At 34.8% G+C, this 13,005-nt stretch overlaps 1 protein-coding gene across 1 annotated transcript; it reads right to left on the bottom strand.

Annotated features, from left to right (window-relative positions):
• On the bottom strand, window positions 9,548-11,883 carry LOC104792075 (probable inactive receptor-like kinase SSP). Its single transcript, XM_010518113.1, has 9 exons — window positions 11,557-11,883; window positions 11,332-11,467; window positions 10,938-11,065; window positions 10,776-10,842; window positions 10,613-10,698; window positions 10,294-10,482; window positions 10,039-10,200; window positions 9,839-9,949; window positions 9,548-9,790 (listed from the first exon to the last, which is right to left on the bottom strand). Exons 1-9 carry the CDS (start codon window positions 11,881-11,883, stop codon window positions 9,548-9,550), a joined length of 1,449 nt encoding a protein of 482 aa, XP_010516415.1.

Here is a 13,005-nt window from a genome sequence, read left to right as displayed (position 1 = left end):
TACATCTCTTATGAGGTGTAAAACATGTTTTTGTGTATGACTTTATAGCTGATTTGATATTGCTTCACTAAAATTTTTATTTTTGGGTTTAAGGAAGAAGATCTGGCTTTGCAAGAACTTGATTTGATGTTGTTTGAGTTAATTTTTGAGGTTTAAAGAAAAATGATCGACGAAAAACACATTTTATTAGCTATACATGTGTTCATATTACTTTATCTGCAAGAAATTTGTAATTTTGTAGTATGAAATATTTTGGTTCGAGAAGTTTCAATACATGTGGATCTAAAACCACTACAAGAAAACATGGAATTACCGACTGCAATTTGCGACTTAAAACACAGTCGCTAAATTTAGCGACTGAATTGCGATTGTTTTGCTACTCAATAGCTACACAAACAAAACAGTCGCCAAATAGACGCTAATTCGATACTAATGTAAAATGTCTCATTTTAGTCGCCAATGTGCGCATTGGCGACTAATTTGGCGACCAAGTTTTCAGTCGCCAACCTTTGCGACTAAGCAGCTACTATTTAGCGACTGATTTATTTAATTTGGGCCTTAAACCAAATTTGGTCCGTAAGAAAACGGCCCAAACCCAAATCTATCTCATCTTCATCTCGAGAAAACCCTAATCCCTCATTTCTCTTCTTCCCCGAGAAAACCTTAGATCTCAATTGCTCTCAATCGAGAACCCTAAATCGTTGTTCCCGTTCTTGTTTCTCTTTTGTTGTTGATGGCCGGAGTAAAGAAAAGAGGAGGAGGAAGAAGAAACTCCTCAAATCCGACCACTCGAACCTCACAACCGGAGAATCGAAGACCCGCGAATCTTCCCAGCCAGTATGCCTTCACGCCGGCGAACCAACGAGACCTAGACACTGATTCTCAGGGAATTCCTGTCCCAATCCTCCAGCCTCCAGCGAGACCGATGGCTAATTATGGAGACTATCCAACTCCGAAAAACCTGTTCCATAACTCGAGGAGCTTTCCAGGAGCTTTCCAGGAGCAGCCCCTTCCGGCGAAACTCCAATCAGGCGTCCTTTTCCTCAACCTCTCGCCTCTGCGATGGATCCACCAGAATTCTCGAGTCCACTTCGACAATCTCCTCAACTATCAGTCACGAATCATCCTCGACAGTCTCCTCAGGTCTCGACTCTACCTCGACAGTCTCCACTACCTCGACAGTCTCCTCAGGTCTCAAATCATCATCCATTGTCTTCTCAACCTCGAGCTGGCTCTGGATCGCACCACAGTTCTCAAGCGCAGAACTCGCATCAGAAAAGAAGAAGACCAAGCTGATTCTGATGATGACGGTTTAAGGGACTCACATCTCCCAACTGATGTACTCGCTTCTTTACATACCATGCTCGTCGAGCCAGGCCGTGAGTTGTACACCACTGTCCTCTCTCCCACATTAGAGCGTGGAACTACTTGGTAAGGATTGTGTGTGTAGATTAGATTGATTAGAGTGATTAGAACGATTAGAATGATTAGAATTGAATTAGTAGGTTTGTTATTGTTGTCGATTAGTTTAGTAGGTTTGTTGATTGGATCAGTAGGTTTGTTGTTGTTGTCGATTAGTTGTTGATTAGATTAGTAGGTTTGTTGTTGATTATAATTTAACTTTCAATTTGTTTGTGTTTTCAGGTTTGGTAAGGATAAGGGTCAGATTACAAAAGTGTTTACAAACAAGTTTGATGGGCCATATTACAGTTGGATTTGTGTTCCTAATCAAAGAAGAGAAAGATACTTCTTGGAATTCGCGGTAAACTTCTACTCCTTACAATTTTATTTATTTATTTATAGTATTTTTTGGGATTGGTTGATCACTAACACTTTTCTTCTTTTGTAGAAAACACACACCTGGGATCCCTCACTAACCGATGTGGTTCAGGAAAAGTTCTATACCACTTGTAAAAACCGTATGAAAGACATGGTTTCCAAGGCAGCAGCTCAGCGAGATCATGCAAAACCAAGTTGGATTGAGAAAACTCTTTGGAAAGAAATGTGTGACTATTGGAACACAGAAGAAGCCATGGCAAAGAGTGCAACCGCTTCAGCAGCTAGAATGTCTGACCGTAATGGTCTTGGCCCTCACAAGCATGTATCAGGGCCAAAGTCTTACTTACAAATCGAACAAGAGATGGTGACTTATCCTTTTCAATGTTTAATAAGTTACATCAGATGGTTCATTATCTAACCTTTTCATTGTCTAACTTTTCAGGAAGTTGAATTGGGAAGACCGCTAACTATTCCTGAAGTTTTCGTTAGGACTCATACCAGAAAAGATGGGACTTTTGTGGATAAGAAGGCGTAAGCAGTTCATGAGGCATATAAGAAAAAAAGGGAAGCTAAGTTGGTTGCTCTGGACAATGACGAGTCTTCTCATGGTATATCACGTCGATCGGAGCTATCTCACGAGGAGGATGATTAGCTANAGTAGGTTTGTTGATTGGATCAGTAGGTTTGTTGTTGTTGTCGATTAGTTGTTGATTAGATTAGTAGGTTTGTTGTTGATTATAATTTAACTTTCAATTTGTTTGTGTTTTCAGGTTTGGTAAGGATAAGGGTCAGATTACAAAAGTGTTTACAAACAAGTTTGATGGGCCATATTACAGTTGGATTTGTGTTCCTAATCAAAGAAGAGAAAGATACTTCTTGGAATTCGCGGTAAACTTCTACTCCTTACAATTTTATTTATTTATTTATAGTATTTTTTGGGATTGGTTGATCACTAACACTTTTCTTCTTTTGTAGAAAACACACACCTGGGATCCCTCACTAACCGATGTGGTTCAGGAAAAGTTCTATACCACTTGTAAAAACCGTATGAAAGACATGGTTTCCAAGGCAGCAGCTCAGCGAGATCATGCAAAACCAAGTTGGATTGAGAAAACTCTTTGGAAAGAAATGTGTGACTATTGGAACACAGAAGAAGCCATGGCAAAGAGTGCAACCGCTTCAGCAGCTAGAATGTCTGACCGTAATGGTCTTGGCCCTCACAAGCATGTATCAGGGCCAAAGTCTTACTTACAAATCGAACAAGAGATGGTGACTTATCCTTTTCAATGTTTAATAAGTTACATCAGATGGTTCATTATCTAACCTTTTCATTGTCTAACTTTTCAGGAAGTTGAATTGGGAAGACCGCTAACTATTCCTGAAGTTTTCGTTAGGACTCATACCAGAAAAGATGGGACTTTTGTGGATAAGAAGGCGTAAGCAGTTCATGAGGCATATAAGAAAAAAAGGGAAGCTAAGTTGGTTGCTCTGGACAATGACGAGTCTTCTCATGGTATATCACGTCGATCGGAGCTATCTCACGAGGAGGATGATTAGCTATTTCTTCAGGTAATGTTGCTTCTTTCTAATATGCTATTAAGTTTTTCATTGGTAAGTAATGATGTTAACTTTTTCTCTGTTTTGTTATGCAGTCTACTTTCATAAGCGATAGAGGAACATACTTTGGAGTTTGAAGCCTAGGGAGTTTCATCAATGGCAAGCGGAAGTTCCCTGAAAGCTCTTCTTCTTTCAAAAGCCTGCAACAACAGCTTGAAGAAGCTAACCGCAAAATAGAGCAACAAGCAGCTCTACAAGCAGAGCTCGAAGCTGAGGCTTCCCGGGTTGCAGCTGAGCAACAAGCAGAGATCAAACGCTTGGTGAGCTTCCTCAAGACTAACCCAAACTATGTTGCCTTCGTCGAGTCTGAAACGAATAACCCTGACCCTGCTCATGTTCAAAGTTAGGTGGGTCCTTCACTATCCCTCATTCCCTCATGACCTAAACATTTGTAATGTTTGTACTTAAACATTTGGAAGTTGTGTTTGGATGTTTATTTTAGAACTTATGTATGTTGAGACTTCTTTGTTTAATTTCATGTTTGTTAAGTTTTTGTTATAGTTTTCATAATCTGTTTTGGTATTACAAAATCAAATAATTCAATTTGACCCAATTTACAAGATTAAAACCTGATAAATCGATAATTAAACAGTCGTAAAACAGTCACGAAAACGTACACAGATTAGTAACCAAAACAGTCGCAAATGAGTAGCCAAATCAGTCACTATAGCGTTGCAACTCAGTCGCCATTTTAGCGACTATTTCGCGACGGAACAACGACCAAAACTATTAGTCGCCAATTCGTAGCTATTTGCCGGCTGTTTAGCGGCTTATTATTAGTGACGCTCTTTTTAGCAACAACGGTTTTCAGTCGCCAAGCAGTTGTTACTACGTATTTGCGATTGTTTAGTGACTGTTTTTGTAGTCGGCAATTCCATGTTTTCTTGTAGTGAACTGAATAAATATACGAGTTAAAGTGAAAAGACTCGACCCACTTTTTTTTTTAATATCTTATTAAACTTGTGATCTCATACTCTTTAACAACCTAACCCCAATCAACCAACAACGGATACCATAAAACGATATCATTAATCCAATAACCAATAAACCAAAAATTAATTCATCATAAACAGTCATAAAACTTCCAACAAAGTAACTAAACATTAAACTAGCAACCTAGCAACATTCTAACGATTCAACTTTAGCAACCCAACAGAAGCCAAACAATACATAAACGAGCCACTAAAACATCCTCCTCATCTTCGCCTTGATTCCACGATCACACTTTGTCTTTATCTGCACCACAAACACAAATGAGATGCGTGCGTATAATCATAAATACTCTGTAAGGTGATCCTCCCATCTACTAAGCTATACACACAAGGGAAAAGATAAACACAATCAATACACAAAGAAACAAGCAAACCCGACAACTCTGAACGCACGCGTCGACTCTACAAACCTTGTGCCAGCCGATGCAACGTCCTTAGCCTGCATCGACCAATGCACTCTTTGCAACGACCGATGCAATCCTCCAAATCCCTAACTGCGTCGACCGATGCACTCCTTGCATCCTTGCATCGACCGATGAAATTCCTTGCGTCTTCGACAAATCCCAAACTGCGTCGACTGATGCAGACCTTCCATCGATCGTTGCAGTCGTGCGAAGCATCGCTGAACACGATCTCCTTTGACTTCTCTTGGCTCTGTGGATCCAGAAACGTCCCCAAAGGCCACAAAACTCACGACAAACACTCACACACATGCAAGCAAGCAATCAACAACCAAATTCACACAAAACAAGCATCTAATCGCTTAGATCAGCCACAGTCACACAATCACCTTTGAGAATGATGAATCTGATTCTAAAACCCACGAAAATAGCCTCCGAGAAAGCTCCTTTCACGTCCTCAGCCTCAGATCTCCACTCACAGAGACATATCTCTCTAAAAACGGCTTAGAACTCACCAAGAACGCTCTCAGAAACCTTTAGAAGTTTTTCTCTCTTTCTTTTTCTCTCGGGAACGACTTAAGTGGCTAAACCTCTCTATAACGTCGAGCATTCTCCTTTTCTATCCGTCCTTAGGGTTTCCAAACCAAAAACTCAACAAAACGAGCATTTAACTTAAGTCGTCCCACAAATGTATACCTATCATCGACCGACGTAACCTTGCGTCGATCGATGCACATCCCAAATTGGGATTTTGGTTCGCGGGCGTTACAGAAAGTATCAATAATTAAGTGCATGTGGTGACTATGCAGATCCATGAAATTTAACGAGAAAAGAGGTAATGATTTTGGGTTTGGAGTTTGATGGGTTAACAAGTTATGTGGTAGTCTAAAAAGAAGGTTTTAAATAATTATTCAGTGGAAGAATGTGAATAAACTGACGAGGAATAGGAAAAAGAAGAGTATAACGAAGAACCAGACGATAAAAGTAATGATGACAATCATCATGAAAATTTGAGAATGAAAATGACGAGAAAGAATATGAAGAGGAAGAAAACAGTGGAAAAAAATACGAAGACATAGATGATACGGTCAATTAAATATGAGAAAACAAGATTAATTCATGATTCTAAAAATGGTTTGTTTGTCTAGTGATCAAATAAATGGTTTAGTATATGCAAGATCACCAGTTTGAATGTTCGATCCGCCTCGCCTCAAAATCCAGTTAAATTCATGATTCTTTTGATCAGATTTGACTTTTTAGCACAACTGATATTTATATTTTTTGTTAAATGTGTATCTGCAATAAAAGTTTTGCCTAAATAGTAATTTAAAGTTTTCTGTAAGATAATATTTCATAATTGTCATCGATCATATATAACTAGATAAGACCAACGTTATTACGCGGGTAAAAATTAAAATTATTTAGAATAATTAAGTAGTAATATACATGTTTTTAGAATTAATCTTGTAACATTTTAATATTGAATATAAACCTATCATATTTCATTTTAATACATTCTCAGTTCAATTATATAAGAATTTTAAGGCTTTCTTTTGCTCTATTTTATAATATTTTCTCTAATTTCTACGTACAATTTCTATTAATATAACAATTTATGACTATTTGAACTATGCAGTATATTTTTTTATTGGTTGAAATTTTATAAATGACAAAATATTTATTGTTTATTAATCTTTGTGTTTTTACCTTAAAACTTTTATAGGATTGGAAGTACCATTTAAATATCTATACCCTCATAATAAACCATATTTTAAGTTTAATTATACATTTCATCTTAATGCATATAACTAAATATTTTATATCAGACACAATTAATACATTATATCAAATCTGTATCTTAGTAAGAATCATAAATACAAATAAAAATTAACAAAATACAATTCACAACAAAAAACTGAATCAACATTATTTAAGATGTATTTGTTATGTTGTTATCTAATAAGTACTAATTTTACCTCATGTCATAATCAGTTTTAAATGAGTGAAATTTATAAAATAAAAACATATATAAAAACATAGAGACATTCTCATCAAATAACTTAATATTCATTCCTATAAATTATAATTTATTTCGAATTATCTTATGTTTTAACATATGCATTACAAAAATACATGTGTTGAAATTATAAAATCAAATGTAAAAAATATTACTAATATTCTTAAGAGAATTTGTTAGAAATACCCTTTTTGGTATACCCCTTTTCAAAAATACTTTTTTTTGAACATTTTTATTTTTACACTCTTTTACACAATTACAACATGTTAAATTAATTTTTGGAATTTTTTTTAGGTTTGAGGGATTTTATTTTGGTATTTGGAATTTAGGGCCTAGAATTTAGTTGTTTTATACATAGAAAAGACGGATTTTTGAAAATAGACAACATGATAGAGTATTTCTTAAAAGTGACATAGGAAAAGTGATATTTTTGAAAATCACCCTATTTTTAAATGATTTTTTTAAAGATGATACATATTAATATTTGAAAAAAATAAACTTAAATAAATTTCAGTGCTAGACATTCAGTTTAGTAATCACATGTCTATTTCATCGTAAATCCATAATTCACTTCTTCATGTATTAGAGTTAAAATTTTAATAAAAAATAATATGAGCATCGTATGAGATAATATGTATATTGGTTAGTATTTTAAATTTAACAATAAAATAATCAGTAAAAAATCAGTTAACATCCACAAAAATTTTGGAAATCCAAAAATATCCTAGATATTATTCTTCTATATGTCATAATTTTATAAGTAATACTTTTGTCAATTCTCATTAATTAACCAAAATATCTTGCCTACAAACTCAATTTTTCTATTATTTTTAGGTTTTTCATTTTACTACATGCATTAAAATCTTTAAGATAAAACATCTAAAACTATAGTAATACACATCATGTATTGAAATTTTTTCTTTTTAAGTTTATATTACAACGATAAATACAATTAATATCTGACTAAAATTATGTTAATAACTTATGTTATTCTTTTTAACTTTGTTATTCATTATTTATTGATTAATATACATGCTTAATAAATTAAGTTTTTGATTACACATGTCAAATTTTATCAAGAACACATGTATAAATTATAAAATATATTGATTTTGTTAGTTTTCCTTTTTGATTTAGAAAATAAATTTTTAAAAATATAAATATGTAAAATTCTGTAGATATAATTAAGTTTTCCTACTACGTTTATAAAAAAAATAAATAAATAACATGTGTCAACATCTGAATGATACAATTGACACGTGTCACGATCTCGTTAATTAGTAATTTTGTCATAAAACTTTATATAATAAGATTTTCACCAAAATTTGTCAAGTAAACCTACCCATTGCATGGGTTCAAAACCTAGTAATTTTAAAAATTTATAAATTTTCATACAAATTATTAGTGATATTTGGAAAATCGGTATAGTAAAACTGGTAATTCTCAAAATTTATAAAAATAAATATGTAATCTAAACTAATTTTACATTACTTTATTCGGTGATAAAAATAGTGAGGTTTAGTAAGAATGAATTTATAAATTAATTATCAATATATGCATAGGTTATGTTCCTACCAAAAAAAAAAACATAAATTGTGTTGTACAATTTACTTGTAAATTATCTAGACTCTAGTAACTAAGGCAGAAATAACATTTTCAAAAACATTATAACTCTGCAAAAACAGATCGGTTTTGTAAAACGAACGCGAGAGAAATCATCAAGGATACGATTAAAGTTACTTGAGTTTTAGTATGCAAGGCTTTAAGTGTTGCAACAAGCTCTGTTGTGATGACTCTTTTTATACTCGCATTTCAAACATTCAGATCAGTAACATCCTTTCCATCAATCATCTCAAGATCCTAGAATCAGGAGAACAACAAGTTAACAACTCACTAAGTTGTGGCTTGTGTTGCAAGAATTTGACAATGAAAGAGAATCTAATGATCACAATTCACAAAAGTCAAGGTGAGGACTTGAACAAAATCACTTACTTGGCTTGAAAGAATTTGGATTCCAGTAAGCAGATTCACAAGAAATCTTTATGTCACACTCTCTGTATTCACGTTCCCTACAATGAGAATATAAGCATCATTTTCTGATATGAATAGTCTGAAGAGACTAGAGAGGAGCAGCAAATTGAGTACTTCTCGTTCTTCGATCACAATCGACGATCTCCACAATGTAATATAACCTCTATATTCTAAACTTGGATCTTGTCTACTTTTCCTGTCACAAACTACAATACGTGTGAGTACGGACTACGGAGACATGACCACAAGAACAAGACATGAGATCTTTAATATATGTGACAAAACTTTACACACCCATTTCTTGCCACACTTGTGTGTTCATGTTCTTGAATTTTGTTGATTGAATATTATCTAAATCCAAGACAAGAGGGTTGCTAACACCGTTGTTGAACTTGTTGTTTCTCTTCTAGTTTCATGCATGATTGTTATACACTTAACCTTTTATAAGAGTTAAGCTAAGTAGTCTACGTGCCATCTCCATAGACAAACATTGGATCTTTACACAAATAAGACTTTCTTCCTCTATCTATAAACCCAAATGCAAAAGATGAAAATGAAGATTCACATAAAAAGAGGTTTCAGCTTGTTTTAATTCTAAACTCAGAATTTACACAAGACTTCTCTCAATCAGAAACAAACAAAAATGTCAAATCTATTATTATTAATTCACATTTTATCCTAAAGGAAATATGCAAAATCAAGATCCTTTCTCACTGTTGATGTCTCTTTGCTTCAAGAATAGCTGCTTCTTTCAACATATAAGTAGAGTCAGAGTTCATGTTGAGTTTGGCTAAGGCCACAGACTGCAAGTAGAAGGCGGTTGGCCAATCCGGGTACACATTTTGTGCTGTCATCCCATCAAGGAGAGAGTTATCTGGCTCATTGCAGAACAGATAGCTTATACTACGCCTGGCATAAACACTTGGGTACACCAGTTTCCTATTCTCAATGAACTGTGAATACCAATATGCTTGCTGAAAGGCAGAGAATGTTATAACTACCTGCGAATAAAAGGCGATGGCGGTTTTAAAGTCTTGCTCTTCGAAGGCTTGGTCACCTTGTTTTCGTACGTCTTGAAGTTCTTGCACCTCTGTCCATTCTCTGAAAGATGACTTAACTCATGAACAAATAAAATAATAGTTAGCCTCTTTGATGCCAAATTAGTTGTAAGTCATGTTTAAGAATTGATGAGTTTGGTTACCTCGATTAAATCCTTGTCATCGTTGTATGCTGTCGACACCAGGATTTGATGAATAGATGCAAGGTCCATTCTCGAACAGGCCTCTCCTAGTGGCGAAAGATGAGTTGACGATGATGCCTCCTCTTGTTGCGTTGTCGTTTCAATCACTTCATGAGATGGAACCTACAAGCAGGAAGATCAAGTTTAACATGAATGCGAGATTAAAAAAAAAAACAAAGAATGACGAAATTATGAATATGATGATAAGGTCATTACTTGTGGTCTAGTTAGCAAGGTTTCAAGCGTTGCAACAATCTCTCTTGTGGTGGGACTCTCTTGATCCTCGTGCCGCAGATATTGAGTGGCGAGTTTGAAAACTGTGGTAGCTTCATCCATGGAGAACCTCCCCTTCAGGTATGGATCTACCAACTGGTCAAGAGTCTTTCCAAGTATCATCTCAGGAGCCTAGAAAGCAAGATAATAACAACTAATTAATCGACTTATATATGACTTGTGTTGCAAGAAATTAACAATGGTAGAAATTAATAAGATGAATGGTTTATTCACACAACTAAGAAAGCAAGAGATGACTTACATGGCTTGGAGGAATTTGCTTCCCACTTATCAGATTCACAAGGATAGTGCCAAATCTGTACGTCACATTTTGAGGGTTCACACTTCCTGAAAATGAGAGTATACCATCACATTTTGATCATAATAGTAAGAATGATACGAAGAGAGAAATGCGTATTTGTTACCTGTTGATCTTTGATCATCATTGATCCCCTTCACCAAGCCGAAACTGGATAGACACGCATCACCATCCTTCAACACATCCATTATAAAACAGTGTAGCATCCTTATAAGATCACACGAGAGAAGACATAGGCATGATGAAAATATTGTTTTAAATTACACACCTTATCAAACAGAACTGTGTAAGCACTTAGATTATTGTACAAGTCAAAACCAGCGGTATTGCAATAATCCAATGCTTCCGCTATATGATACGCCACTCGCAACCTCATTGACCATTCCATGTTTTTCTCTGTCAATCACACAACCGATACAAACTTCAATAACAGAGAATACTAACACGTTCTGATTCAACCGTTCCTACAAGCAGATACATGTACAGATCTAAATCAACAATGCAGACGCTCTATGTCTTTAGATTCAAAACAGAGAACCCAATAAGCTCTGTTTCAATCGATTCTACATGCACAAATCACAATCATGTCACACAAACCAACAACGCAGCGTCGTTAACCTCAGATTCACAAAAGAAGAAGATGAAGAGAGGAGGAATCATACGATGGAACAAACGCTTAGCAAGAGTATCGTTAGGCATGAACTCTGCAACAAGAAACCCTTCATCTTCATCGCTGCAGTATCCTAACAACTTGACGAGTCTCTTGTGCTTTAGCTTCCCAACTTCTTTTGCGACTTTCTGAAAGAGAAAGAGTCAAACCAATCAAAAGAGATCAACGAACGTCGCAAAGTTGATAAGCTTTACAGGAAAAGAAAAGGTTACGGTACCGCGAAGTAGTCAGGATGATCCTCCTGAGGCGTAATCTTGAATACTTTGACAGCGACGAAGCCAAGATTCTCTGATAAAAGACCTTTGAAGACGACATTGGAAGATTCTTCTCGGTTCTCTGATATGATCTCGTCGGAACTGAAGTTCTTGGTAGCCGTCGTGAGATCGGAGAGGGAGAACTCTGTGAAAGGCCAGTTGATGAATCCGTCGTTCTTGAGTTCGTCGTTATTGACTTCATCGTTCTTGGGTTCGACATGCTGAGTCTGTGGCTGTTGCGGAGGAGGTTGATCGTTCACGAGAGGCGTTGAGACGCAACAACCACCCATGGTTTCGTTTTTGCCGGCAAAAGCAGAGTATCCAAAGCGTTCTTTGCGAGAAAGATGAAGAGAGAGACCGTTGGGATTGATTATGAGAAAACTTTCACATAAAAGTAGTTATTTGTTGCTTTATATATTGTTAAAATTGTCACGAATGATAGTATTGTTAAGCAGGAATTTACTCAATTCACTAACCTATTTGAAGTTAGTAAATTATTCTCTCTCCAACACAAAAAGCAGAACGAACGAAGAACTCGCGAATCTCTCTCTTGTTTGTCTTTTCAAAGCTTGGAAATTAAAATGGCAAAATCGGTAATAAAGGGAGATTTGTGTTTTTTTGTTTCTTGTATTTTTTTATTGGGCTTAATTTTTGGAGCCCAAAACTTTCTAGTCCATCACGAGTTTTCCAGTTTAGGTTTCAACCGAGCATAGGTTAATCAGATCTTATTAATCTACTAGAAGTAGACTAGCGCATCTATAACTTTATAATAATTTTAATATATCTTAGATTTATTAAATATTTAAAATTTTATACTTTCTGTTGATAAATTATCTTATATTTGTTACTTATTTTGTTTTTTAATAAGTATTCACAGTTACTTAAAATGAATGATTATTGATTAGTTAAACATTAAGCTGAAAACTTTTGTTAATATAAAAGGCTACTTCAAAATATTTAGTTTATATCCCATAATATATAGAGCTCTTCATGTAATGATGCACAATCAAGACGTATAAATATTTTTTACGTTGGAAAAAGAACATTGATTACATATAAAATTAAATGCGGCTGAGCATGAACATTATGTGTTAGTTTGTCCGCTTTTAACATAATCTATAAAACATCAATATCTTCTAAAACCAGAAACCTCCAAGAAGAACGAGACAATAGCTTGAATTTCTCGAATAACCTCTTCTTGTGCCGAAACTCATGCTATTTCTTCATTCTCTGTGTAATAAATTTCATTAATTAGATAATTAAAGATAGCATAAATAATTTTGATATTTATATATTACCAGCATGCTTCACACATGCTTAAAAACTTTATTATTATAATTTGAATGTTTTAGCAATAAAATAATTTAATTTTAATGAATTATACAAATGACTTCAAACACATTTGTGTTCTA

This window comes from Camelina sativa, chromosome 1, assembly GCF_000633955.1.
Source record: "Camelina sativa cultivar DH55 chromosome 1, Cs, whole genome shotgun sequence".
Classification (NCBI taxonomy): domain Eukaryota; kingdom Viridiplantae; phylum Streptophyta; class Magnoliopsida; order Brassicales; family Brassicaceae; genus Camelina; species Camelina sativa.
Note: the sequence above shows the minus strand (reverse complement) of the source record. Positions and strands in the feature narration are given on the sequence as shown.

Coding starts and splice junctions, on each gene's coding strand:
- LOC104792075 (XM_010518113.1), bottom strand. CDS start 11,883: ATGGGTGGTTGTTGCGTCTCAACGCCTCTCGTGAACGATCAACCTCCT. Junction 10,201..10,293: donor CCTTGCTAACTAGACCACAA/GTAATGACCTTA, acceptor TCCTGCTTGTAG/GTTCCATCTCATGAAGTGAT. Junction 9,791..9,838: donor CCATCGCCTTTTATTCGCAG/GTAGTTATAACA, acceptor TGGTATTCACAG/TTCATTGAGAATAGGAAACT.